This window comes from Muntiacus reevesi, chromosome 9, assembly GCF_963930625.1.
Source record: "Muntiacus reevesi chromosome 9, mMunRee1.1, whole genome shotgun sequence".
In the NCBI taxonomy this organism is placed as follows: domain Eukaryota; kingdom Metazoa; phylum Chordata; class Mammalia; order Artiodactyla; family Cervidae; genus Muntiacus; species Muntiacus reevesi.
Window position 1 is genome coordinate 75,478,711 of NC_089257.1, and position 27,402 is coordinate 75,506,112.

A 27,402-nucleotide genomic window follows, 5' to 3' on the forward strand; every position below is an offset into this window, starting at 1 on the left:
ATTCTTGCCTGGAGAGTTGATGGACAGAGAAGCCTGGCAGGCTATAGTCCATGGGGTCGCAAAGAGTCAGACCCGACTTACCAACACTTCACATATGTTATTCTATAACCAGAAAAGGCAAAAGTGTTGTCACAAAGAAATCCAGAACACCTTGGGGTTTTAATAGTTCCATGTGGCAGATACTATATAGATTGTTCTAATTCCTGCCTGGAGTCTGTGAATAAGTGTGGCGATCACAGTTCTGTTGACCCCCAGCAGGGATGACCAGCATCCACTCTGGAGTGCGGGGTCACCCGAGGAACTCATACTCTGATCCGCTTCCACCTCATTCACTGTGAGGAGCTCACGCATCTGCCTGCCCAGGATATGGGCAGCCCACGCTGCACCCAGCCCCTTCACCCCAGTGCCATTGAAGGAGGTATTTATCTGACCCCATCAGAAGGCATACTGAGGTTACAGAAAAGAATTAAAGCTCCCGGTCATCTCTCTCTTCAACAAAGCAGTAAGGTCACACTGCCCATCTTCCTCATAGAGAGTCATTCTGAAAGGACCTTTGAGAGAACAACTTAGCACATTTGAATCAACTACCCCGCAGAAGGGCTCTGCCTTTAGACACACGCCAAGACACTGCTGACTCTCTCCGCCCAACCCTCTAACAACACCGAGGCCCAGATGAGCTCTGTTATTCCTGCAGGGTGTCCTGGAACCTTCAAGAAGGATGGTTAGACTGGAGGTGAGCAGAGTGGCACAGAATCATAAGTCAGTTCAGACCATGGACTCTGAGGTTAGGCTGACCAGTGTTGAATCCTGCCTTTGTCTATTGAAAAAGTAATCTGTCTGAGCCTTCACTCCCTTGTCTCTAAAATGGGGGACATAAATTATACTTACCATATTCTTGTAACTACAAATAAGAGAATCTGCACAAAATCCTTACAGTGATTGACACTTAGCAACTGATGAAGGAAGAATAACTGTCATTGCTGTTTTTTCTCATCATTACCTTCAGAGTCGTTTGATCGCCCAGGGCAGGCATCTTTGGTGCCCAAATTGCTCCAACTTTTCCAACGCCACTGAAATAAAAAGTAACAAATGTGGCTGGACTGAGAAGAGGGAAGAGGAAGATAGGTCAAGACGCTAGGACCAGCAGGAAATAGCAGCTCTCCACGAACAGATTCTTTTTTAGAAGTCATCTCCCTCTACTTTGGGAGGCAAAGTGTAGTACTCAAGCATCATTAGAAGTTGGGAGAAAGTGAAATAGAGTAAGGGTAAAAAGGGAAGGGAAATTAAAATTTTTAGAACTCACCATCTTCTCTTTCTTGAACAGAGCTCAAGTGGTCTTAGGAAGTAGAAGAGAGAAGGGGAAATATTCTTTTTTAAAAAATGTACTGACATTTTTGCTTTGGTTGCACTGGATCTTCATTGCAGCACACAGACTTTCTCTAGTGCAATGAGTGAAGGCCACTCTTGGTTGCGGTGCATGGGCTTCTTGTTGGGATGGCTTCTCTTGTTGCAGAGCACAGGCTCTAGGCACGTGGTCTTCAGTAGCTGCAGCACGTGGGGTCAGTAGCCGTGGCTCTCAGGCTCTAGAGCACAGACTCAATTGTTGTGGTGCACTGGCTTAGTTGCCCCACGCCATGTGGAATCTCCCAGGACCAGGAATTGAACCTGTGTCCCGTGGATTGGCAGGCAGATTCCTATCCACTGGGCCACAAGGGAAGTCTAGGGGAAATATTCTTGAAGAGCAAAATGAGGTCCAGGGCAGCTGAGAGACCAGCTCAAGATGAAGGAACTAATTATGACATTTCTCCCAGGTGAACACATTGAGGGCAGAGATTTTCTCTGCATTGTTCCCTGTGATATCCCCTTTACAGAGTGCATGCTTAGTAAATATCTGGTGAATAGCTGAACGGGCTACAGAAGCTGGCCTGCCTGACCCTTCGTATGTTTTTCTGGCCAACATACTTACCCATTAGATTGTGCTATCTCTGAACACTTGAGTGTTGAAATGCATGTATTTACTCAAATAGCTCTTAACCTGAGCAGGTCACCAGCCTGAGATGCAACACAAGGGTTTGGGGCAGAAACTGAAAGGCGGCTCTCTTATGGACCCAGATGGAGAGATGGGGCTGGGAAATGAGCTTGACTTGCATCAGAGGTTTTCCCGTAGCACTTTGTTTAGCCCTTTAAAGTGTATTAAGTGCTTTGCTAGTTATTGTCCTATTTGATTGCCTGGCTTCCACGTGGGGTAGGTGTTAATTTCTGTTTCCCAGCGGACAGCGGTGAGGCTGGGCAAGCATGCCCTCAAGGCAGGGGTCCCCAGCCCCGGGGTCTAATGCCTGATGATCTGAGGTGGAGCTGATGTAATAATAAGAGAAATAAAGTGCACAATGAATAAATGTAATGTGCTTGAATCATTCCAAAATCATCACCCCCAGTCTGTGGCTGTCTTCCAGGAAACCAGTCCCTGTGCCAAAAAGGTTGAGAACCACTGCCTTAGGGCACCTCACTCCCACTTCCTGGGCCTCCCTTCTGACTCCCAGCCTCAGGGGAAGCAAACAGCTGAATCACTTCCTTGAACTCTGGAGAAAATGCCCTAGACCCGGAGGCCCAGTCTTCTTTCTAGTTCTTACTCTTGGGATAAATCAACTGGGAGGCCTTGGACAAAGGCACTTCCTGACAGGTGAAGCTGGATGTAGCCAGACAGACTTCTGGTTTAAATCCTGAACCTGCTTAAGAGTGGCCTTAGAGACACAGAACAGTGCATTCAAGCTCCCTCAACAGCTTAGTTTTCCCGTCTGCAAAATTGGGATCACATTGTGCATTTGGTAGAGTTCCAGGAGAATTAAATGACCTAGAGGAACCGGGCATAGCGGTTGACAGGTGTGGGGATCCACCCGTTAGGGTAACCTGTGCTGGAGAGGAGGCAAGGGCGTGTGGATGCGTGTGAAACGCGCCGCAGAACCTGCGTGAACCGCGCGCGTTCCCTGGGGGAGCTCTGCACACACGCGGTCTCCTTGGCAGCGCGGTTCGGCATGGAGGTGTTATTTCTTCTGCTTCTCCAGAAACACGGCAACAGCCAGCCGGCCAGCCTGCCGGAGTACAACGCCCCGGCGCTCATGGAACTCGTGAGGGAGAAGGAGGAGCGCATCCTGGCGCTGGAGGCCGACATGACCAAGTGGGAGCAGAAGTACGTGGAGGAGAGCGCCATCCGCCACTTCGCCATGAGCGCCGCGGCCACCGCCGCCGCCGAGAGGTGAGGCCCGGGCACCGCGCGGCTCGGAAATGACATTGGAAAGAAGTGCAGGGTGTCCGGAGGAGTTCACGGGTGCATCCCAGGGAGTGGGACCGGTTAAAAATAATTGCAAAGTAACTGTACTGCTAGTTGGAGAGCAAGTTGTGGTGTAAGATTTCTGGAGAATGAATTCGGTAATCAATCCCTCTTCTTTGGAGGACTCACTGGAAAAGACCCTGATGCTGGGAAAGATTGAGGGCAGGAGGAGGAGGGGGCGACAGAGGATGAGATGGTTGGATGGCCTCATTGACTCAGTGGACATGAGTTTGAGTAAACTCCAGGAGTTGGTGATGGACAGGGAAGCGTGCCTGCTATGGACAAATGGGGTCACAAAGAGCTGGACACGATTTATCATTTAGCAATTGAACACCACCACCTCTTCTTTGGTTCCACAATTCTGGTTCTCAACATTTCTCTTAGGGAAGTCATTGTATAAGTGCCTGAAGACCCATGTCCAGGGACGTTCATCTCATTGTGGTTGAAAACATCAATACATTTAAAACAGAGTAGAGCCCAACAAGTGGCAGTGATTCAGTACTTTAAAGTCCATCAGTTCAGCAGAGTACTATGTGGTCTTTGAAGCATGATATTGAAAAAGCATCATTACTTTATCATATACTTTATGCTCTTTTTAACAGTGGATATGTTTCATGGGCCAGACAAGAACATGCAATCCTCATAACAGCCCTGAGAGTGAGGACTATTATTCTCATTTTGCAGGTGAAGAATTGGGGCTTAGAGAGACACAGTGGTAGTAAGTGGTGGGCCCACCCATCAAATTGAAATTTGTCCGGCTTAAAGCCTGATTTCACTTGGTTTGAAATGGTTTTCCGTGGCTATCAGTTACTACCTCTCTTGCTTTATTTCCTTTGTTGTGGGTGCACAGCCTTACTCTTTCTCTAAAAATTAGGTCAAGATGCTCGATAATTCACATGATAATTCTGTTAGGTTCTCCCCTTGTCTGAATGAGCAGGTTGTTTCCCTCAACTGCTGCACCTCGCCTGCATGCACTTCTGCACTGGCCTGCAAGGCTGTCTGCTCTGCTAGTCTGGATTCTCACCACCCTCCTTTCTGCCCATAAGTTATGTTGGGCATTGAATTCAGAGTTGTCTAGAATTTACCAAAAATTTGAGTCAGCATATTTAGCAGAGAGCCTCAGATTTTAAAGGCGCATCCATAAAACTGAACTAAATAAGGGTTGTTGTTGCACCATTGGGAATGGTAAGTTGTGAACCAGGCAGGAGAAGAGAACGCTGTCATTAGTCAGCCCTCCACTTCTTGGGCTGTGTGATTTCTTCTTGAATGAGGTAGAGAAGGTCCCTTGTGGTTCGGGGGAGATACTTTATGAGCTGAGCGTGGGCCGTCATGTTCATTACCCAGGTAGAGAATTGCTAGCTGAATGCCCCTGTGGCACCTCCAGGAACTCAGAGACCAGTGCTACCCACGTGGGCACAGATGCCTCCTCTGGGCACTCCGCACACTTGCACCTGCAGACCCAAGTGGAAAGTGACTAATTGGGGATCCTTTATTAGTGCTCAAGTGTTGATTCTGTATGTCTGTGCTGTGAGGGAAACCAGCCCACAGCGTCCCCTCTGAGTGTGTCTTTGGGAGTGGAAATAGGCATTCAGGATGCATATCGATCTCTTGGTGAGTTGCAGCTCCAGCCCTGGAGGAAGTTGCAGCCTCAGGCCAGCCCTTGAAATGTGTGAGTGACACTGGTGAAACCCTTGGAAACATTTCTTGATTTTTGACATAACTAAAATGTTTTTATCTTCAGCTCTTTGTTTTCTGAGCTAATATCTAAATCACCTCTGGATTCCGAGGCAGAGAACAGCCCATCTTAAAGTTGCATGGCGAGATATGGCCTTGTTTGCCAGTTTAGTCCAACACCTGCCTGTCAGTGGCTGCCCTGGGAGTTGTCTCTCTGCATGACTTTTGATGGAAGGAACACCGAGTGGGCAGGCAGGACATCCATTTTCAGCCCTTCTGTCTCACCTGCATGCACTTTCGCTGCGCTGACCTGCAAGGCTGTGCGTTCTGCCAGTCACGGCTCTCACTGCCTGCTTTTTGCCTACTCTAGGTGTGTGACTGCACAAGGCCTTTCTGAGCATCACTTACTTTACTCAGAAATTACCTAATTTCTGAAATGGAAATTACAATTATTGACTGGTGATGTGCAAGGAAGCAGACTGCATTCCCCTGGCTGAGGACACCGAAACCCCAATAGCGCTGCCTTGGAAGCATGACCCAAGGCTGTTATGGGTCATTGTTGTCTCAACTCTTGATTTGTCACATTAGATGCACACTTGGAATCCCCAGGAGGGCTTCGATGATGGCTCAGAATCCACCTGTCAATGCAGGAAACTCAGGTTTGATCCCTGGATCAGGAAGATCCCCTGGAGAAAGAAATGGCAACCCACTCCAGTATCCCTGCCTGGGAAATCCCGTGGACAGAGGAGCCTGGTAGGCTCTAGTCCATGGTGTCGTGAAAGAGTTGGACAGAACTTAGCAACTAAACAGCAATAAAAAAAAAAACAAAAAACGAGGGGTTCCGGAGACAAATGGGACTGGAAAGTAAAGTCAGAAGTAGGGGATGAAACAGGTCTGGGGCATGAGACTGCTTGGAGGGCACAGGACGGGGGTGGAGGAGTGTTGTGAGTTGAACCAGCCAGAGCCCACAGTCAGCCCCAGCCCACTATGTTAGCCCCAGCCTTGGCCGTCTGTCGTCCTTCGAGCAGGGGAAACGCCTCTTGCTCTCAGACAATAATCCCGTGGGATTTACCCAGCCTTGTTGCTCTCTTCCTTAGCTCTGTTTAAAGTCCCGGATGGATGGATGGATGGATTCGTAGGTGGATGGGGACTCTTTCCACCGTCCCTCCCTTCCCCTTTTTTTGCTTCTACATGTGATTACTGAGCATCTAATAATTCCGTGGGAAACTTCCCTCCCTTCTACTGACCACTGCTTCCCCCAGTCTTAAGAAAAATCAGTTCAGAGGAGGTCATATTTGTAACTCCTATCTTACTGTTCTTTTCAAAGAAAACCTCTGTAGTTTAGCATGACTTTGCTGTTAACAAAAAGGGAGAAAAGGAAAATGAAGAATTTTTTAGAAAGGTCAAAATTCTGAGCTCTTATTGCTGAGATGCTAAATGGCTATGTAAGAACTGGCAAAAATGACTATTCCCAGCCATTAGCTTAGTGACTTTGCAGCCAGTGCTGCATACTTCATGTTTATAGGCAGTGTGATATTTGTGTACCAACTGATTTTGCTATCTTGATGCATTTTTGGCACCAGTGATCACAAGTTTGAGAGGCTAGGCTGTTTTGTGTGGGTGGGGAAGTTTTGAAACTTTTTAAACATTTCAAAGCAATGTACTATTTTGTTGAGAGTTGTGTGTGTGTACCTTCTAAGTTGTATTCATCTAATTGTACCTCCTGTCCTTGATAGTATAAATATGAATTTTTTAATCTATTTCCAGTAAATTCTCTAAAAATAAATCAGTTGAAAATGTTTCTGGCTCTAATTCCCTATATTGATGAGTTCTGAGCACCATGGAGTGAATTTATAATTGGGTCAATATGTGTAAAGCGCTCTGCTGGCTCCCTGTGCTGTTAGACATTCTGATTTGTTTTAGTCAGTTTGCACTTGGCCACATTCTCTCGTGTGCCCTTTTTGTTGGTTTATCTTATCATTCGTGTACCTTTGCTGAGGCCTCTTCATAAAGACATGGGACACTCAGGAGTGTGAAGTGATGGTTAAGAGCATGGACTTTTTTTTTTTTTGAGCATGGACTTTGGAGTCGGAGATATCTGAATTTGAATCCATCTGCCTTCACTAACTGGGTGCTCTTCCAAACTCACTCGTTTGTTCATCTGTAAAATGAGGATAATAATGCTTACTGCCCAAGTTCCTGAGAGAGCTACATGAGATACCTCGGGTAATGTGCTTCACCCAGGTCTGGGCATGATGAAACACTCCCTCATGCACACATGCAAGAAGGACCCCCTTTTTGCTACTTTTAGGTGTTCTAGAAGAGAGCTTTAAGATTTTAACGCTGTAATGTGAAGCTACAGGGATGTGAAGCTGCATCCCTTCTTACTAAAGATTCACTTCTTCGTTTAAGATTGGGCCTTTCAGCCTCAGACATGCTTAGATATCTTAGAATTCAGGGGTCCCCAACCCCCAGGCCGAGAACCAGTACCATGGCCTGTTAGGAGCGACCAACCGACCGAGCGACTGAAGCTTCATCATCTGTCACTCCCCATCGCTCACATCATCACCTGAGCCATCCACCCTCTCCCACTCCACCCCACCCCAGTGGACAAATCGTCTTCCACGAAACTGGTCCCAAGTGCTGAAAAGGTTAAGGACCCCTGACTTAGATGACACCATTATCTCATCTTTACTAATCACCATTGAAAGAGAAAGTGTTGGTTGTGTCTGACTCTTTGGACCCCATGGACTGTGTCCACCTGGCTCCTCTGTCCATGGAATTCTCCAGGCAAGAATACTGGGGTGGGTTGCCATGCCCTCCTCCAGGGGATCTTACTGACCCAGGGATCAGACCCGGGTCTCGTGCATCGCAGGCAGATTCTTTGCCGTCTGAGGCACCGGGGAAGCCCCGTGAGGAGTAATTATATTGACAGAACCAGTGACAGGAGAGCAGTCCCCTTTGACCGGTTGTCTTCAGCCAGGCATCTGCTGCCAGCTGCACTGCTTTGCAGCCTCCCTCTGACTGTTCCTCACCTCATCCACCCCCTCGGCTGGACTTTCCCGGGACACAGGGTGTGTCTTCTTCATTTTTGTGTCCTGCTGCCCAGCACGGTTGTTGCACTGAATGGACCTGAATCCTAGGCAGGGGCTCACGGGAGAAGCAAGCCGAGTGCAAGCGTGGAGGGGACTCCAGCCGGAGCCTTGCTGTCCAGGAGGAGCAGTCTCTGTTTCAGGGATTTCCTGAGTCCCCATTTCCTGTAAAATACTGAGACAGCTCCTAAATGGGGGAAAAACAGAATAAAACCTGAACTCTGATTGAGAAAGTAAGAAAGGAGTGAAAGAGCACACGCAAGGACATACTAACTGACATGACACTATCCGGTATCCACACGTTAGTAGACACTGGCCCTTAAACCTATAGGTGTACAGTGTCTGCATTCAGCGCGCACCATGTCACTTATGATTCAGATCGTTGGTAGAAGGGGCAGGGAATTTGGAATTTGGGATTTTATTTTCCTTAGATACTAGCTCCATTCTAGGGGTTTAGGGAGAGAACTGACTGACATCAGTCTGTGTGTGTGTCCTGTGTTGCCAGGGACACCACGATCGTCAACCACTCAAGGAACGGCAGCTATGGCGAGAGCTCGCTGGAGGCCCACATCTGGCAGGAGGAGGAGGAGGTGGTGCAGGCCACCAGGAGGTGTCAGGACATGGAGTACACGTAAGGGACGGCCGTGCCCAGCCCCTGGGTCCCACGCCTGCCACCCGCCTCGAGAGCCCCGTGGGGCCACCAGCCCGCTGTGCGCACTCATCTCCAGCCCATTCCCGTTCTAGACAGCCTTAAGCTTGAGTCCTCCAAGTTCACATTCCAAGGAAAAAGTCCTATTAACAAGGGGCCTGCAGCCGAGGTCTCTGGGAGCTAATTTCATGTCAGATGCAGATATTTAGGTGGAGGCTAATAACAAGAATTTAGAAGCCCATGTGTTTTCTGGGTGTCTGTCTCTATAGCCTACTGGACAGTATCAGCTGGACAGAGGGAAACATCATATGCCAGAGTCTCAGAGTTTTTGAGCCAGTATTTATATATTCCAGCCAGTAATAAAGAATATATATACAGCTAATGTGTTTTTCTCCTGAAGTAAACAAGAAGTCCTCCAGCAGGCTTTGTGACATCTCAGAGCTAGCCTGCCGCCCACCCCCAGTCCTCCCCGTCGAGCCCTGGGAAGCTGAGCTTCTCATTCTTCAGATGTGAAAATAGGACTGCATGGCTGAGTCGTTGATAAGCTCAGCAAGTTACTATCTGGGTTGTGTAAAGAACTCACGTGTCTTCTGATTCTCATTTTTGACCTTCAGGGAGGAAAATGTCTTCTTCTCACAAAAAACTTGTTCATTTTTTTTTTCCCCTCAGAAAATAGGGAAATTGACTCTTCGTGAGCAGCCCACCCCGTGAGGCTTGAGTTTGTGTGTGTTTCCCCGTAGTTCCTCACGCCCTTCCCACTGCCAGGCTCCTAGACACACTTCAGGCCAGGAGGTCCTGCCAGTGTGTCCTTGGGGTCCCAGAACCTCCTGAGGGGCCAGAGAAGGTGCCCCCTTTTCAGGTACTACAAGAGGTCAGTCTTCTACAATTGGAGATTGTAAACTGAAGATAGGCGGCAGTTAACTCTGTCCTTGGAATTATAGTTAAAATCTGTGGGGTCCTGAGAGAAGTGCAAATATCCCTGTTATTCCATGGATTTTGATCTTGACTGTTTTGTTTTCTTACACAGTATTAAAAATCTCCATGCCAAAATCATAGAGAAGGATGCCATGATTAAGGTCCTCCAGCAGCGATCCCGTAAAGATGCCGGGAAGACGGACTCCTCCAGCCTGAGACCCGCCCGCTCGGTGCCATCCATTGCAGCAGCCACCGGGACTCACTCCCGCCAGACTTCGCTCACCAGCAGCCAGTTGGCTGAGGAGAGAAAGGAGGAGAAGACCTGGAAGGGGAGCATAGGTGAGCCCCATGCCCTCAATAAGCCCCGCCCCTCCCCTAGCAAGCCCTGCCCCTCTGCAGAGAGCCCCACCCCCTCGACAAGCCCTGCCCCTCCCCAAGCAAACCCTGCCTCTCTGCATATGAGCCCCACCCCCTCAGGCAAGGCCCTCCCTCCCTAAGTGAGCCCCACTTCCCCCCAGGCAAGCCCCACCCCCACATAGGTGAGTCCCTCCACTCCTCACGTGAGCCTCTGAAGAGCAGGAGTCACACAAACACTGAGGCACCTCAGCTGGCCGATGGAGTTCAGACCCCCTTGTGAAAGCAGGAATTTTGAGTATCTCCAAGTCTCAGTTTACTTGTTCAGTTCTGTCGCTCAATTGTGTCCGATTCTTTGTGACCCCATGGACTGCAGCACACCAGGCTTCCCTATCCTTCACCATCTCCCAGAACTTGGCTCAAACTCATGTCCATCAACTCGGTGATACCATCCAACCGTCTCACTTTCTGTCCTCCCCTTCCCAGCATCAGAGTCTTTTTTAATGAAAAGACTTTCCCATCAGGTGGCCAAAGTATTGGGGCTTCAGCTTCAGCATCAGTCCTTCCAGTGAGTATTCAGGACTGATTTCCTTTAGGATTGACTGCTCTGATGTCCTTGTTGTCCAAGAGACTCTCAAGAGTCATCTCCAGCACCATAGTTCAAAAGCATCAATTCTTCAGTGCTCAGCTTTCTTCATGGTCCAACTCTTACATCTATACATGACTGGATGGTTGGAAAAACCATAGCTTTGACTATATGGATCTTTGTTGGCAAAGTAATATGACTGCTTTGTAATATTCTGTCTAGGATTGTCATAGCTATTCTTCCAAGGAGCAACCATCTTTTAATTTCATGGCTGCAATCACCATCTGCAGTGATTTTGGAGCCCCCAGAAATAAAGTCTGTCACTGTTTCCATTGTTTCCCCATCTATTTGCCATGAAGTGATGGGACCAGATGCCATGATCTTGGTTTTCTGAATGTTGTGCTCTAAGCCAACTTTCTCACTCTCCTCTTTCTCTTTCATCAAGAGGCTCTTCAGTTCCTCTTCGCTTTCTGCCATAAGGGTGGTGTCATCTGCATATCTGAGGTTATTGATACTTCTCTTGGCGGTCTTGGTTCCAGCTTGTGTTTTATCCAGCCCGGCATTTCTCATGATGTACTCTGCATGTAAGTTAAATAAGCAAGGTGACAATATACAGCGTTGACATACTCCTTTCCCAATTTGGAACCAGTCCGTTGTTCCATGTCCAGTTCTAGCTGTTCTGCTTCTTGACCTGCATACAGATTTCTCAGGAGGCAGGTCAGGTGGTCTGATATTACCATCTCTTGAAGAACTGTCCACAATTTGTTGTAATCCACACAGTCAAAGGCTTTAGTCTTTGACTAAAGTAGTGAATGAAGCATAAGTAGATGTTTTTCTGGAATTCTCTTGCTTTTTCAGTGATCCAGCGGATGTTGACAATTTGATCTCTGGTTCCTCTGCCTTTTCTAAATCCAACTTGAACATCTGGAAGTTCTCGGTTCATGTACTATTAAAACCTAGCTTTGAGGATTTTGAGCATTGCTTTGCTAGTATGTGAGATGAGTGCAAATTGTGCAGTATGAACATTCTTTGGCATTGCCTTTCTTTGGGATTAGAATGAAAACTGACCTTTACCAGTCCTGTAGCCACTGCTGAGTTTTCCATTTTGCTGGCATATTGAGTGCAGCACTTTCAAGCATCATCTTTTAGGATTTGAAATAGCTCACCTGGAATTCCATCACCTCCACTTGGTTTATTCATCTTGATGCTTCTTAAGGCCCATTTGACTTGGCACTCTAAGATGTCTGGCTCTAGGTGAGAGGTCATGCCATTATGGTTATCTGGGTCATTTTTTATATAGTTCTTCTGTGTATTCTTGCCACCTCTTCTTAATATCTTCTACTTCTGTTAAGTCCATACTGTTTCTGTCATTTATTGTGCCCATCTTTGCATGAAATGTTCCCTTGCCATCTCTGATTTTCTTAAAGAGATCTCTAGTCTTTCCCATTCTGTTGTTTTCCTCTACCTCTTTGGATTGATCACTGAGAAAGGCTTTCTTATCTCTCCTTGCTATTCTTTGGAACTCTGTATTCAAATGGGTATATCTTTCCTTTCTCCTTTGCCTTTAGCTTCTCTTCTTCTCTCAGCTATTTGTAAGGCCTCCTTAGACGACCATTTTGCCTTTTTGCATTTCTCCTTCTTGGAGATGGTTTTGATCACCTCCTCGTGTACAGTGTTACAAACCCTTGTCAATAGTGCTTAAGGCACTCTTATCTATCAGATCTAATCCCTTGAATCTATTTGTCACTTCCACTGTATAGTCATAAAGGATTTGATTTAGGTCATACCTGAATGGTTTAGTGGTTTTCCCTTCTTTCTTCAATTTAAGTCTGAATTTGACAATAAGGAGTTCATGATCTGAGCTACAGTCAGCTCCCAGTCTTGTTTTTGCTGACTATAGAGCTTCTCCATCTTTGGCTGCAAAGAATATAATCAGTCTGATTTCCCTATTGACCATCTGGTGATGGCCATGTGTCGAGTCTTCTCTTGTGTTGTTGGAAGAGGGTGTTTGCTATGACCAGTGCATTGTCTTGACAAAACTCTGTTAGCCTTTGCCCTGCTTCATTTTGAACTCCAAGGCCAAAGTTACCTGTTACTCCAGGTATCTCTTGACTTCCTACTTTTGCATTCCAGTCCCCTATGATGAAAAGGACATCTTTTCTGGTGTTAGTTCTAGAAGGTCTTGTAGGTCCTCACAGAACTGTTCAGCTGCAGCTTCTTTGGCATTTGTGGTTGGGACATAGTCTTGGATTACCGTGATGTTGAGTGGCTCGCCTGGGAAAGTCTCATTGTTGAGATTGCACCCAAGTACTGCATTTCAGACTCTTGTTGACTGTGAGGGATACTCCATTTCTACTAAGGGATTCTTGCCACAGTAGTAGATGTAATGGTCATCTGAATTAAATTCGCCCATTCTGGTCCTTTTTAGTTCACTGATTCCTGAAATGTCAGTATTTACTGTTGCCATCTCCTGTTTCACCACTTCCATTTTACTTTGATTCACGGACCTAACATTCCCGGTTTCTTTGCAATATTGCTCTTTACAACATAGAACTTTACTTCCAACACCAGTCACATCCACAACTAGGTATTGTTTCCACTTTGGCTCAGCCTTTTCATTCTTTCTGGAGCTATTTCTCCAGTCTTCTCCAGTAGCATATTGGACACCTACTGACCTGGGGAGTTCATCTTTCAGTGTCATATCTTTTTGACTTTTCATGTGGTTCTTCTCAGTATTCTTCTAAAGTATACTGAAGTGGTTTGCCATTCACTCTCCAGTGGACCATGTTTTGTCAGAACTCTCACCATGACCTATCGGTCTTGGATGACCCTACACAGCATAGTTTCATTGAGTTAGAGAAGCCTGTGATCCACGTGATCAGTTTATTTAGTTTTCTGTGATTGTGGTTTCCATTCTGTCTGCCCTCTGATGGATGAGGATAAGAGGCTTGTGGAAGCTTCCTGATGGGAGAGACTGTCTGTGGGGGAATCTGCTGGGGGGTCTTGCTCTGATGGGCGGGACATGGGTCACCAGTTGCCTGCCTCAGGGACAGAGGCTCTGGCTGCAGCAGACCTGGGAAGTGTGGGGTGTGAGCCCCACTATAGGACTACCGAGCAGACAGCCCACAAACTGGAGAACAGTTATACCAAAGAAGTTTTCGCAGTGTTGTGAAAGTTCTGGGACCCACACCAGATTTCCCAACCAGGGGATCCGGCAAAGGGACTGAGAACCCCCAGGGAATTTGATTTTGAAGGCCAGTGGGATTTGATTATAGCACTTCCCCAGGACTGGGAAAACAGACTCTTGGAGGGCACAAACAAAACCTTGTGTGCATCAGGAGCCAGAGAAAGGAGCAGTGACCCCACAAGAGACTGAGCCAGACCTGCCTGTGAGTGTCCAGGAGTCTCCAGTGGAGGCATGGGAAGGATAATGAAGCATACTTCGGTGGTGGAAGCAAAGGCCACCCCACCAGAGTCACTGTTAGCCATGAGTTGACTCACATCATTATCATTATCATTATTATTGAAAGTTAAAGTGTCTTACACTATACAAACTTTTAGTGGGAGCAAAACTTAGAGACTTCAGGCCTCTGAACTTGGTTCTGCCCCAGACCAGTGGTAGGACTGCTCCACGTCTGCTCCTGTGTCTAGAAAAGCTGGGTGGTGTCTGGAGGTGTCTGCCCTGCTGTACCCCATGGCGTCATTGCAAAGATAAAACGAGATACTGGAGAGAAAGCGCTTTGCAAGCAGTGCTCTTGCATAAGGGGCTGCTTGGTGGTATTTTGTTGGATTGTTGTTGCACAGGCAGCATTTGGAAGAGCATTCTGCAAATGCGGTCTTAGCCGTGGACCGGTTTCCTGGGGTGATGGGGACCAGTGGCCCAGCTCGCTGAGTCAGAGAGGATGAGACAGCTACCCGGGTCACAGGCAGCACTCCCGGTCACACAGCCTCCGCTCTTGTCCCTGGCACTCTGCAGTCCCAGGGGTCTGGCCCTTCTTTGATGCATCTCCCTGGGTCAGAGTGTGTTTTGTTTATCTGTGGAGCTGAGAGCCTGTTTTTGTCAGCCCAGGACAGTGGAGGAGCCTGGCTGCTTCATGCCAAACGGGATAAGAGCTTCCAGGAGGAAGCTGACAGGCTTGCGGGAGATCAGGCACTCAGCCGCTATCTCCGTTTGAAGTCCCCGCATGGGTTACTTCTGTAGCCCTTGCCCTCCAAGGAAATGCACTTCAAAGAGGAGGCGTGTGGACAGCAGCTGGGATCTTCAAAGACCCTCCCAAGGACTCTTAGCTCCCCTCCCCGTGTAGAGAACCTCAGCAGTGGTGCTCGGATGGACTTGGTAGGGGACTCGGCATGTGCTCAGCTCACACAGAAACCTCTCTGGCAGAGGCCTGTCTATGACATCCAGCCAGGCAGGCATTTCCCTGGGGGCTGTGCCCGTACCCCTAGCACTTGATGTGCCAGGCCAGGGAGCAGAGGACTCGGCTACAGGAAGAGCTCCTGTGTTCTCCGCACTCATATTCCCCCTCGTTATTGTGATCAGTGTCCACATGTCACAAGACAGAGTGGAGCCCTCCCCACAGCAGACGGAGGCACACGTTCAGTTCCCAAAGATCTCCTGCACGGGCCCCACAGTGTTTCCACAGTCTCTTGTCTGAGGGGCTCTGGAAGGAGGCAGAGGTAATAACATATCACTTTCTGATGGCTCAGGGGCTCCCAGGTGAGATGACCAGCCAGTGACTTAGTTGCACAGGAATATTCTTGCCAGACTGGCTCTCCACACAGGGGTAGGGTGATGAGGTGGAAAAGGACATGGGGTGGACTTAAAGGCGGGCACCTCTGGCTTCAAACGCCATTTCTGCTACTTCTTGGCTGTGAGACGCTAATTTCACTAAGCAGCTGTTTCCTTCTCTATAAAACAAAAGACAGCAACAGGACCTACCTCATATGAAGTGAGATTGGGAAGCACCTAGTCAAGGCTTCTTGCTCCTTAAGGTGTGGTCTGTGGACCAGCACCACCAGCATCGCCTGGGAGCTTATTAGAGAAACAGAACCTCAAGGTCCCCTGCTGAGTTGAATCTTCATCTTAACTATCCAAGTAATTGATATGTGTGTGAACACGTTGAGAAGCATCCCTGTAGACAGACTGGAATGAGTTGTGTTGCATTATGAATGGGCACCCTAGCAAGGAGATAGCCCTAGCAAGGAGACTGTGAACTTCGTTAATGACCAGACACTTTTGTGCCTACTGCACTTTCTGTAGGCTGGTGTGGAGTGCTGGCACTTTTCTGAACGAGGGTCGTATTTCACTATTAGAACAGTTGCTCTGCTGTCCAGCTTTGCAGAAAGACATTGAGGAAACGGGGCACATCGTGCCTCCCTTTTGCCCAACCGGCCACCCTCTTCCCACCCCGGATGCTTTGGTCTTGGGGCGGGTGGGGAGGAGAGGGCTGAGCAACCCTGCCCAAGAACCCAGCTGGCTTCCTGCCTCTTGGAGGACATGGCTCTTTATCACAAGGAGCTCTCTGGGGAATATTGTACACAACTCTGTTGCCATGACCAGGAGGCATGTTTGTTTTGACCCGGGGCCTGGGGAGACAATTTATTACCCAGAGAGGAGTGGAGCTGGCGGCTGTTAAGCAGAGCAGCAGGCCAACAGGGCTGTGTCTAGGAGCAGAGGAGCCTTCAGGTTTTCTTAGACACGCCGCCACTGCTCAGGACTAGCCCTCCCGGGCTGCACACGGAAGGAAAGCATCATCTCCAGAAAGCCTTGCAGGAGTGCCCCCACCCCTGGACACTCTGCCTCTAAGGTACCTCTTCTCCCTTCTTTCCATAGCATCTTGAGAATAATAGTATCCTATCATTTGTCATGTTACATTATAACCAGTTTATGCAACAGCTCCTCCCCTGCCCCATGCTAGGTTTTTTGTTTTTGCTTTTTAATTGGGGTATTCATTTCAGTTCAGTCCCTCAGTCATGTACAACTCTTTGCAAGCCCATGGACTGCAGCATGCCAGGCCTCCCTGTCCATCACCAGCTCCCAGAGTTTACTCAGACTCATGTCCATTGAGTCAGTGATGCCATCCAACCATCCTCTTTCATTCCCTTCTCCTCCCACCTTCAGTCTTTCCCAGCATCAGGATCTTCTCCAGTGAGTCAGTTCTTCACATCAGGTGGCCACAGTATTGTAGTTTCTGCTTCAGCAACAGTCCTTCCAATGAACATACAGGACTGATCTCCTTTAGGATGGACTGGTTGGATCTCCTTGCAGTCCAAGGGACTCTCAAGAGTCTTCTCCAACACCACAGTTCAAAAGCATCAGTTCTTCGGTGCTCAGCTTTCTTGATAGTCCAACTCTCACATCCATAAATGACTACTGGGAAAACCATAGCTTTGACTAGACAGACCTTTGTTGGCAAAGTAGTTGCTTTATAATGTTGTGTTAGTTTCTGCTCTACAGGAAAGTGAATCAGCCATCCATATACATACAGTCCCTCCCTCTTGGGGGAGTCCCTCCCCCCGCGACCCCCGTCCCATCCACAGAGCATGGAGCTGGGCTCCCTGGGCTCTACAGCAGGTTTCCCCTAGCCGCCTCTTTTACACACGTGTGTAAGTTCAGTCGTGTCTGACTCTTTGCAACCCTGTGGACTGTAGTCCGCCAGGCTCCTCCATCCGTGGGACTCTCCAGGCAAGAATACTGGAGCGCGTTGCTATGCCCTCCTCCAGGGGGTCTTCCCGACCCAGGGATCAAACCCAAGTCTCCGGCACTGCGGCGGATTCTTGACCACTAGCGCCACCTAGGTGGTGTATGGTCCTGATCTTCCAGTTCCTCGCTCCCCAGCATTGTGCAGACGTCCTTCCGTTCTCTTCGCTGGCGTCTGTATCCCTGCCCAGCCGATGGGTCTTGCTTCTTGAGGGCTGGCGCTGAAGAAGCTGTTCCTCCACCCGCAGGGCTGCTGCTGGGGAAGGAGCATCACGACCACGCGTCCACCCCCGTGCTGCCCACCCCTTCTGCCGCCGCGCTGTCCCCGCCAGCCCCTGGCACGTCGGCCGGTAGCGCCCACGCCAAGACGGGCAGCAAGGACAGCAGCACGCAGACCGACAAGAGCGCCGAGCTCTTCTGGCCCAGCGTGGCCTCCCTGCCCACGCGCAGCAGGCTCAGCGGGACCCCTTCCAACAGCCCCGTGCTGAAGCACCCAGCGGCCAAGGGCGCAGCAGAGAAACTGGGTAGGGGGTCTCCGCCTGCTCTCACACTCCACAGAGCTCCCTGTCCTGTTTGTGTGGGAGTGGGGCGGGGAGGGGCTTCTATTGAGGTGGGGAGGGAGCCGGGCTACCAACCTACTCTCACTTACAGGTTATCTTATGGTATGGTTTCTCTAACGCATATAGGCTCTGCAAAGTGTTAGGCGCTCAGTCGTGTCTGACTCTTTGCAGTTCCACGGACTGTAATCCACCAGGCTCCTCTGTCCGTGGAATTCTCCAGGCAAGAAGACTGGAGTGGGTTGCCATTCTCTTCTCCAGGGGAGCTTCCCAACCCAGGGATCGAACCTGGGTCTTCTGCAGTGCAGGCAGATTCTTTACCATCTGAGCCACCAGGGATGCCCTAGACTCTGCAGGCTCTTTATTATTCTGGAATTGAAATATGTGTGCTTGCGTGCTCAGTCGCTTCTGCCGTGCCCCACTCTTTGCGACTCCATGGACCGTAGCCCACCAGGCTCCTCTGTCCATGGAATTCTCCAGGCAAGAATGCTGGAGTGGGTTGCCGTTTCCTTGTCCGGGGGATCTTCCTGACCCAGTCTCATGTCTCCTGCATTGTCAGGCAGGTTCTTTACCACTATGCCACCTGGGAAGCCCTAAGATGTGTGTAGAGACTCCTAACTTATTACCATTTAAAAGAGCACACAAATTGCATTTGTCCTTTTAGCATATGTTTAATAGCTAGCCCTTCCCCAGAAGGTGTGCAAACAGACCCTCGAGGATGTTAAGGAATTAGCCCCCGTCTCCCCCCCCACCCCCCAGTATGTTTGGGAGCTGGTACCAGGCCATCAAGAGCATCAGGTACAGAGATGTTGCCTTCAGGGTGTTTGCTCATTAAGGACTCAGTGTCGATTGAAGCAGACACTGATTCAGTCTTTCGTGGTTTGAAGCAGAAGGTAGATTTAAGGTAGGTGAACTGGCCTAGCACTCAGGCCAGTTCTGAGGAGTTGCTTTCAAACATTTAAGAGATGACAGTTTGGGAGGAGTTTTGCGATGAGTCCAGAAATTTCCTTGGAGAGAGTAGACTTGGCTTTGGACTGTTCTAGTCATGGGGTGAGGATACCTCTGCTCAGGAATCCTTTGGAGTAGGTGGGGGCTCCTGGGCATAAATGAGTTGTTTCCTCAATGGGGTTCCCTGTGTTCATCTTCCAAAATAAACAAGTACACATAATGTTGTCAATTTTTGGAGATGTAATTCTTGGGATGCCCCTTTGCCAAGAAGGCAGGGAACCGGGGAGGGACCTGCCTCATTGTAGGCACTTGATACTTTAGAGGAGAGGAGGGGAGCGGGGTGGGTGAGGTCCCCACACAAAGTCCTAACGCCCCCTTCACCCGTTCAGACCTCTCCCATCACGTCCTGGTTGTGTTCTCTGTGTCCGAATCCCAGGCCCAGGCATTTAGCTTTGGTCCACCAAAGCTGGGCTCTGTGGCCCCAACCTGCGTGTACCAGTGGTGACGGGTGGTACGTGAAGTGGTTCCATTATAGAGAGAGCTGGGAAGGCCTGTGGTCCTGGGGAACGGGCCGCTGATAATGTCCCTTCTGTTTGGCAGAGAACTCTCCCGGCCACGGAAAGTCGCCTGACCACAAAGGCCGCGTCAGCAACTTGCTCCACAAGCCCGAGTTCCCCGATGGGGAGATGATGGAAGTTCTCATCTGACCCTGGGCTCCCTGTAGAATTTAACAGCGGAACACCGAGGCATGAGGAATGTGGCAAAAAGAAAGAAAGATCACGAAGGTTGCAAATGGGAAATCAGGGGTGGTTTGAGCAGATAAGGATTTCAGATTAGTGAGAACACTTTTTATAAATGTTAAAACAAAAACAGGAGACCTACATGACTGAAGATGAAGAGGATGCCGTGGATTACTGCTTACAGTGGAAGAGAGAAGATGCATGTAGGTTTGGAAACGAAGAAATAGGAAATGAAATTTTTTCATTGTACAGAAAAATGTACCTCTCGGGGAGGGTCGGTGTACACCCATGGTCTGGTTATAAACAGATAAACCTGAGCATGGATCTTCCTTGGAATACGCCCATTCTCCTTGCCTCTTAGCTTGTTTTGAGAAGAACCTCCTAGAAATCTCAGTCTGTCTTGACATAACGTCATATCACCTGTACCCGCCATGATGTGTCCTGTGAATGTGTGTGGGTGTGGCAGGGAGGAGAAATGTCTGGGATGATGGAAGGTTTAAAAGGCCATCTCCACCTCTGTACCTTTTGGTTTGGATTGTCAGGAGGTTTGGGGCCTTCTTGGCTTTTCTGCACTGAGCAGTATGTTCTCAGCAGGATGGGAGCTTTCTGGTCTTGGGGTTCATCCCCCCTCACTTCTCTGAGTTCATCTCTGTCTCTGCCTCATCCTCTTTCATTTTACGCTTTTTTCCTTCATTTTTTTTTCCTCTTGTACTAAGCCTTGGCAGTGTTCCTTCTGTCTGGGGTTTGTCAGAGCAGTATCTGAACGGTCCTCATGCACAGTGACTAGTGGGACAAAGCCTTTTGGTGGCTTCCTGGCAGCTTCCTCCGCCTTGGAGGAGTTGGGCTGCAGCAGCTGACGTTCTGACAGTGAACTTGGTCAGCTCCAGTGAGACAGGATTCACGGCCACGGTGGCGTCCTGCATTAAGCTCCTGCCACCGCAACTTCCTCCCCTCACATCGGCTCTTACGTGGAGTTTGGTATCTCAACCTCATTGCTCCGCTGAGGTCGGGCTTTCAGGATTGCACTCCAGGAAACAAGGGACACTTGACTTGGTGGCATCTAGAATCTCCCCTGGCACCTCCCCTGTCCCACTCGCTACTGTTTGTGGCCCCTGCTCTGCCAGCCCCTTGAGCCCTTCTGGATGTAGTTCATGAGCACGCAGATTCTGTGACTGTCAGCAGGTCGGGTCTGCCCTGCTGGGGACTTGCTTCGTAACCTAACAGGCCAGTATCAAGACAGTGTGGTCGGGTTGTTCAAGGGTTTAGTTCGAAGCAGCTGGTCCAAAGTAAGACAGAAGCACCAGGTCAAAGAGCCAGAAATGAGTGAGGTCGTGGCCCTCTTTTCCCTGTGCTGTACAGTTTCCCATCTGACTTCTCAGACGTCGGCTTCCTTTACAAACCTGGAAGGTGCAGGATCAGTGGAGAGAGGCTAGTCAGGCCATCAGATGCCCTTGTGGGGTCCTGATGAATTTGCTCCCTCCAGGGGAGCAGCAGCTCTGTCGCCCCGGGTCCTCATGCCCACAGTCTGAGACTTTCTCGCATCCCACCCAAATGAAGCCCTGAAGACTGCGTCACTTCAGAAAGTTGGCTTAGGTGGCTCCTTGTAGGGTTGGTCTTTGAAGTGTAACCTGGGTGCCTACCTGCCTGCTAAGTCACTTCAGTCGTGTCCGACTCTGTGCAACCCTGTGGACCGTAGCCCACCAGGCTCCTCTGTCCATGGGATTCTCCAGGCAAGAATGCTGGGGTGGGTTGCCATGCCATCCTCCTGGGGATCTACCCCACCCTGGGATAGAACCTGTGTCTCTTACATCCCCTGCCTTGGCAGGTGGGTTCTTTACCATGAGGGCGAGCTATGGGGAGCCCTGTAACCTGGTGAAGCCTCCCCAGATCCACGTGGTAGAAGACCGTGATGAGTGCAGGTGGAGGGAAGGAAACTGCTGGCTTTGCCCAGTAGCTTCTCAGAGCTGCCTGGTGGTCAGAAGGGGCAGAAGGAATGCACCTCAAGGCTTGCTCTGTGGGGGACTCGTGTGTCACGCGTGCTGCCTTCTGTGGTCCCACTTTAAGCATCACTGAGCGTTGTGCAGCCTGAGGAGCCAGAGGGACTCTGTGGGGCTGAGCAGTCCCGGGTTCCGCTGGAGCAGCGAACTTCATGGGTGGTGCAGGGGCGGGGCGAGTATGGACACATGGGGGTTGGAGGGCAGAGGACTCCCCGTCCCATCTCCTCTTTCACTTTCGATAAGTGATGAGGCTCAGTTGATGGCAGCCGACTCTCTTAAGGACCTTTTGGCCCCTGATTAATGTTGAGAATGGAAAAAATTAGTATCTAGAAATAGGAGGCCCCCCCCCAATGCTATCCATATCTGGGCCACCCCAAATGTGACCTGTGTCCCCCAGAAATGGGTGGGTGCCAGAGCCTTGTCTTTAGGCCCCAGAACATCTCGTTGGCAGCGCAGGCACGAGGCTCGCTGGCTTTCTTCGGTCCCCCGAGTTGTCAGGCTTGGTAACTCTCACAGTGCACAGACGTCACCATTTTTCAATTGTGCTGTAGTGTCTGTCCACCTTTTTTGCTTCTGACCTGCCTCCTCTGCAACAAAAGGGACTGACAGCTTTGAAATCTCTTCTTTTATGGCAGATTTCCGGCCCAGCGAGGGCCTCACTGCTCTTCATCTCCGTAGATTTCTCAAAGCCTTGCCTTTAGGAGAAAGCAGATACTGAACTCCCGCTGTGCGTTCTTGCAGTTGATGCCACATGATCTCATGGGATTTTCGGAAAAGAATCCTTGCTCCATTTTTTTAGTGCCAACTGTGTGCAAGCGCTGGGTACCTTTTGGTGCATCCTCAGACCACATGGGAGCAGGGACAGGTTTACCCTTATTTCACAGAGGAGGAAACAGGGTCTCAGGGAGGCCAAGTCCCTTCCGCAGGAGAGACCAGCGTCTGGACCGAGGGTTTGGGAGAGCAGCCTTGGCACAGGCCGGACTGCCTCTGACTTGGGGATGAGCATCTTTCGGAGTCACATCTTGGCCCTCTCCGTCCCCTTTATGTTTCTGTGAACGTGTGCGCACACACGCAGCTCCCTTCTTCATCCCTCCCGGCGACCTCCGAATTGTTAGGACTGCCCATAAACACAGCTATAGATGGGAGTCTGTGTACTGTTACACTGGGCCACAAAGTCTGCTTTATAAAGCTCTTACTTGCATGTAATGCAGAGGCCGGGCCTCCTGCAGAACGTCCCAGTGTGGTGTCTGATCATGAACTCCTGGCCCTGTCTCAGGGTGAAGGGTCAAGGCCTTGGCCCTGGGTGACGGCCCGCCGGGGTCACCCTGCCTCCTCCTTGAGTGTGTCGTCTGGCAGTTTCCGCGTGCCGCCTGGGGTACCGTGTGGAGCAGGTGATGTTGCTGCTTTCTGGCACTGATTTCCAAATGTGTGCAGAGCCTTTCCTTGACATTTTCTTCTCAGCTTGTCTTCGTCTTCCCACGGGTTGGAGGCCAGCCACGGCGTCGCGCTGCGCCTGCTCCAAGCGGACACGCAGTTTGGGGCTGCCATGTCCCTCCCGGGACTTGGGTTGGAGGCAGAGAGTGGGGGCCCTTCTTTCTCTTTTCTGGTTTGCAGAGCTTGCTCTTTGGGACCCATGTGTGCGTTAGACTACACAGGACTTGGGTTGGGTATCCAGGCGTGCCGGAATGCCCCCTGCAGAACAGTCAGCCATCCCCGCTGTTTGTTGTCTCATGACTTTGACCTTGTGATGCTGAGTGCTGACAATTAGAGATGTCTCCTGCTTTGTCCTCTGCAGTGCTGCTGATTTAGTCTTTAAGTCATGTCTGACTCTTGTGACCCGATGGACTGCATATAGCCCACCAGGCTCCTCTGTCCATGGGATTCTCCAGGCAAGAACACTGGAGTGCGTGGCCGTTTCCTTCTCCATTTGGTAGCTGATGGCAATAGAAACTACCCCCACTGCAGCCTGAGTCCCAGAGCCTGGTATGAACACAGATGTCAGGAGAGGCAGGGTTCCAGGAGGCCATGGAGAGTAGGTGGTGGGTTGCAAGGTTTGGAGGCTGGGAGCTCACGTGAGCAGAGAGGTGTGTCTTCCAAAACAAAGTCCTGCAGCCAGCGTGTGTGCCCTGGTGCCGGTGGGCATACTTCTGTGTGCCCCGCGTGATCTCACACTCCTCCTGAGCCAGGGAGGACTATGGCTGTGATATGAGGGAGTCAGAGTGTCTTTTTAACACAGAACATCCTGCCCACAACTGCCCGCTTGTCCCTCAGCTTGACGCAGCTGTGGTGTAGGCTTTACAAATGTTGTTTTTTCTCTTCTTCTGTTTTTTTTTTTTTTTTTTTTTTTGCTGCTAATTAATCAGTGTGTTTAGAATGTCTTCATTCACCATGAGGGTTGTTCAGTGGGTGTCCCTGGTGTGTGGCTCCATGGAAGATGGGCAGAGTCATTAAGAAGTTACCAGAAGCTGATCAGCTGGGAGCATGAAAATGTTAGCACTTCAGTAAATGGATTTCTTCTGGACCTAATAAGCAGGTTTTTTTTATTCCTCTCACTTTTAAGTAGTACTCCTTTTCTTGTTTGGTAATTTAAAGGTATCTAAAGACATGCATTAAAAAAAAAAAAAAAAAGACCTGTATATATTGTCAGTGCATACATATGAGATGTGGCTCTAAGATAGTATGTCGAGTTTCTTTTCTTAATATCCGGAAGATCCAAGTGTTTCATCTCACCCTACCTTGTGAAACTCTTGTCGATGACTGAGGTGCTGTCCCAGTAGAAACATTCTGTGAACACCTCTGTAAGGATGGATTTGGGGGCCTGGTACGTTCCTCTGGTTATCCTTAGAGATGAGAGATCGTCATCCTTTGAGGATGGGTTTAAGTTTGGAAATAAACCCAAGTCATTGATTCAGTTGGATAAGTAAAGATGGGTGATGAAGGTAAGTCACATCCTTTTGGCTCTTTCTTTTATAAAAAAAAAAAAGTCCCTAAGACGTTCCTGGGGATGCTGCGTCTTTGGACTCCTTTCAGGGTGACCACTTCAATGGAAGACAGTAATCACTAGTACATATAACTTCCAATGGATTTTTTTAAAAAGCTGCTCTCTTGTCACGCCTTGTACGTGTTCACACCTCTGTGTACACACGGATGTAAGCACACATTCATGAGTATCTATCTGCCTCCAGTCGGAATTCTGTAAAACCGTGTTAGACTTAAGTGCATGTTATTGTCATATTAGGCCAAAACTGGGGTGTTTCTTTGTTGTGAAACTTTGCTTCTTCACAGAATTAAAAGTATTTGTTTTCAGTATAATGGAGTCCATATACAGCATTCTCCTGTATCAGCTCCTGAATTTCTGGTGCCCAGTGGTATGTTTCCGTGTGGTTTGCCTATAATTCTGTTCACATAGAGACACCTGTAAGTATTTATTACAAACCGGGATGTAAACAGACTGGCCCATAGTGGTTTTCTTTGATTTAAGGTGTTTTCCCCCTTTTGCGGAGCAGAATCTGGGATGTTCTGTGAGGCGGGGCGGGGCAGGCACCCACCTCGGCCGGAACCCCGCTGGCCTGGGTGCCACTGTGCTTCCCGCCGGCTGCGTGTGCTGCGTTCTGTCCAGCAGACTCTGATGTAACATTCTGGCATCTTCATATGGCTGGTCTGTCCTGGGGGGCGGGGAGCCCAAGCTGCAACAGCCGGATGGGTCTGTGTACAGAGCAGGGAAATTCAGGAAGACGGTGTGTCCCTCACAGCAAATATTGATCCTGTTGGTCAGCCAAAGATTTTCCTATCCTTTGCTGCTTAAATTTGTGCCTTAATATTGTATATAATAAATGGATTAAAAAAAAAAAAACCGTTCTTTCCCTCTCATTTGCTCTTTTTTTTTTCTAGGAACTTATGTACCCAGCGCTCAGTTAATGTGGGTTGAATTTCATCTCGTTTTACTCCTGGAGGCGGCCTCACTTGCTGTTTTGCTTCCAGAGGCCTCCAGTCCCCCACTGCACCCCTCCACCACCACCCCTCCTTGTGGAACTCCTGCTCTTGATCCCAAGGAGGAAATGAGTCATCCAGGCCACTGAAGCTTGCCGTCCACCCACCACCCACCCCTCCAGACAAATACGGAAAGAGGAAACACAGGGACGTGGGCCCAGGAGATAGTGGCCACTTGGATGGCATCTGAGCGTCCCCTTTGGACGGCCCTGGGCTCAGGACCTGCCAGCGACCAGCGTCACGAAGGAATTAACCTGAGTAGCCTGGGCCCTGAGTCGGGGCTGGGGTCAGACGTGTCTCCGCACCCCATGACGGACGTGGCAGATGTTGCTGCCTTGTTAGTTTCTTAGGGTCATGGGAAGTGTGGGGGGCTTTGATAGAAGTCACGTGGTAAATGGTGGGGGCCTCAGAATTGATGCCGGGAGAGTCCCCGGGTGCAGTGTCGTCCCGAGGGGACAGTGGCCTGGGAACACTGTCAGGGAGGACAAGGCACCCTGTTTGTTCTCTAGTCCTTTGTCTTTTAGTGGAAGCCTCTCTTGCCTGCCCAGCCCACCCCTCAACCCAGGCTTGGCAAAGGCTTCCTCAATGTGAGTGTGGGGAGAGCGCGGGGCCCCCCTATAGTCGGCAGTGATGGCTGTTGTGGCCTGCACGCATTCCTGCCTTCAGTCTAAACAGCAACCTGGTTGGCCCCATTTTAAAGACAAGGAAACAGGCTCAAAAACCTCGGGCAAGTCACGTGTGAAACATGGCAGGATTGGAACCCAGGTCTATCTGACCAGGAGCCCGTGCACTTGCAATAAAATGTGGGTAGGGGCTGAGTGCTTGGGTTCTCACCTGTCCTGCCTTCTACCCACAGGAGCTCTTCTCTGCGGGGACCTCTGGACCCCCGCACGCGTGCAGATGTGATGCGGGAGGATAAAGGGCAAACTGGGCAGCCCCCAGCCTCCACCTCCCAGTGTGACTTCGGGAAGACAGCTGGAGCACCCGCATGCCTTGGGGCTCAGAGGAGGAGAGGGGGGCTCCTGAGCTGGGCGCCCCCCTCTGCCATCTCCCTGCCCTAACCCCGTGCCTGCTGCTGGAGAGAGTCAGCCCGCAAGCTCTGGCCTCTGTCCTGAATCCTGGGCCAGGGCCTCTGCACCGCAGGGAATAGTAGCGATGCCTTTTAGATTGCCTGGGCTCATCTTGTCAGGAGGCAGGTCCCAAATGAGAAATAAATCAGGAGCTCTGAAATGCCTTTCTTAAAATATAGAGAGTTCAGTGATGATGAAATAAGAGGAGCTTTTGCCGTTTCCCTGTTTCCAGTGCCCTTTTATCAGGCACCGCCCTGTCTCCCATGTGCTCCCTTTAGCCACTGCGTTCCTGGCAGGCAGACGTCCTCTCTTGGCGAGTCTGTCTCCCTCCAAACTCCCCTTATGGAGCCCCAGAAGGAGACCCTTCCCATCTGATGTGGCTTCCTATCAAATGGTGACTCTTCCCAAGTTCTTCATGTGAGGACAGAGTACAGGGCTCGCAGATTATGTAGTTGGGTAATTAGGAGTAAAATAAAGTGAATCTATTGACCACAGGAGGTAGCCAGAGTTTATCAGCAGCGCGCCAAATCCCGGGGCTTCCCAGGTGGCTCAGTGGGAAATAATCCACCCACGAGTGCAGGAGACACGGGTTCAATCGCTGGATCAGGATGATCCCCTGGAGAAGGAAATGGCAATGTTCTGGCCTGGAGAATCCCATGGACAGAGGAGCCTGGCGGGCTACAGCCCATGAAAACGGAGCACACACAATGTGAACCTTAGTCCTTGTGTTGGAAACATACTACAGAGCTTAAATCCTGATTGGTTTCCGCCCTCTGATTGTTTGAGGGAGGGAGGACCTGAC

General features: G+C 49.8%; 1 protein-coding gene across 5 annotated transcripts in view; it reads left to right on the forward strand.

The window, feature by feature from the left end:
- Positions 1 to 25,398, forward strand: part of AMOTL1 (angiomotin like 1) — a 207,099-nt gene extending 181,701 nt beyond the window's left edge. For 4 of the 5 annotated variants that reach the window (XM_065946303.1, XM_065946304.1, XM_065946306.1 and 1 more), the window contains 5 exons: positions 3,063 to 3,253; positions 8,600 to 8,725; positions 9,771 to 9,997; positions 17,547 to 17,822; positions 19,404 to 25,398. In XM_065946303.1, the coding sequence (XP_065802375.1) occupies positions 3,063 to 3,253; positions 8,600 to 8,725; positions 9,771 to 9,997; positions 17,547 to 17,822; positions 19,404 to 19,510 (927 nt within the window). In that variant the 3' untranslated portion in view covers positions 19,511 to 25,398. The remainder of the gene's footprint in view (positions 1 to 3,062; positions 3,254 to 8,599; positions 8,726 to 9,770; positions 9,998 to 17,546; positions 17,823 to 19,403) is intronic. The other variant, XM_065946307.1, reaches the window with a different exon arrangement.
- The last annotated feature ends 2,004 nt before the right edge of the window (positions 25,399 to 27,402 follow it).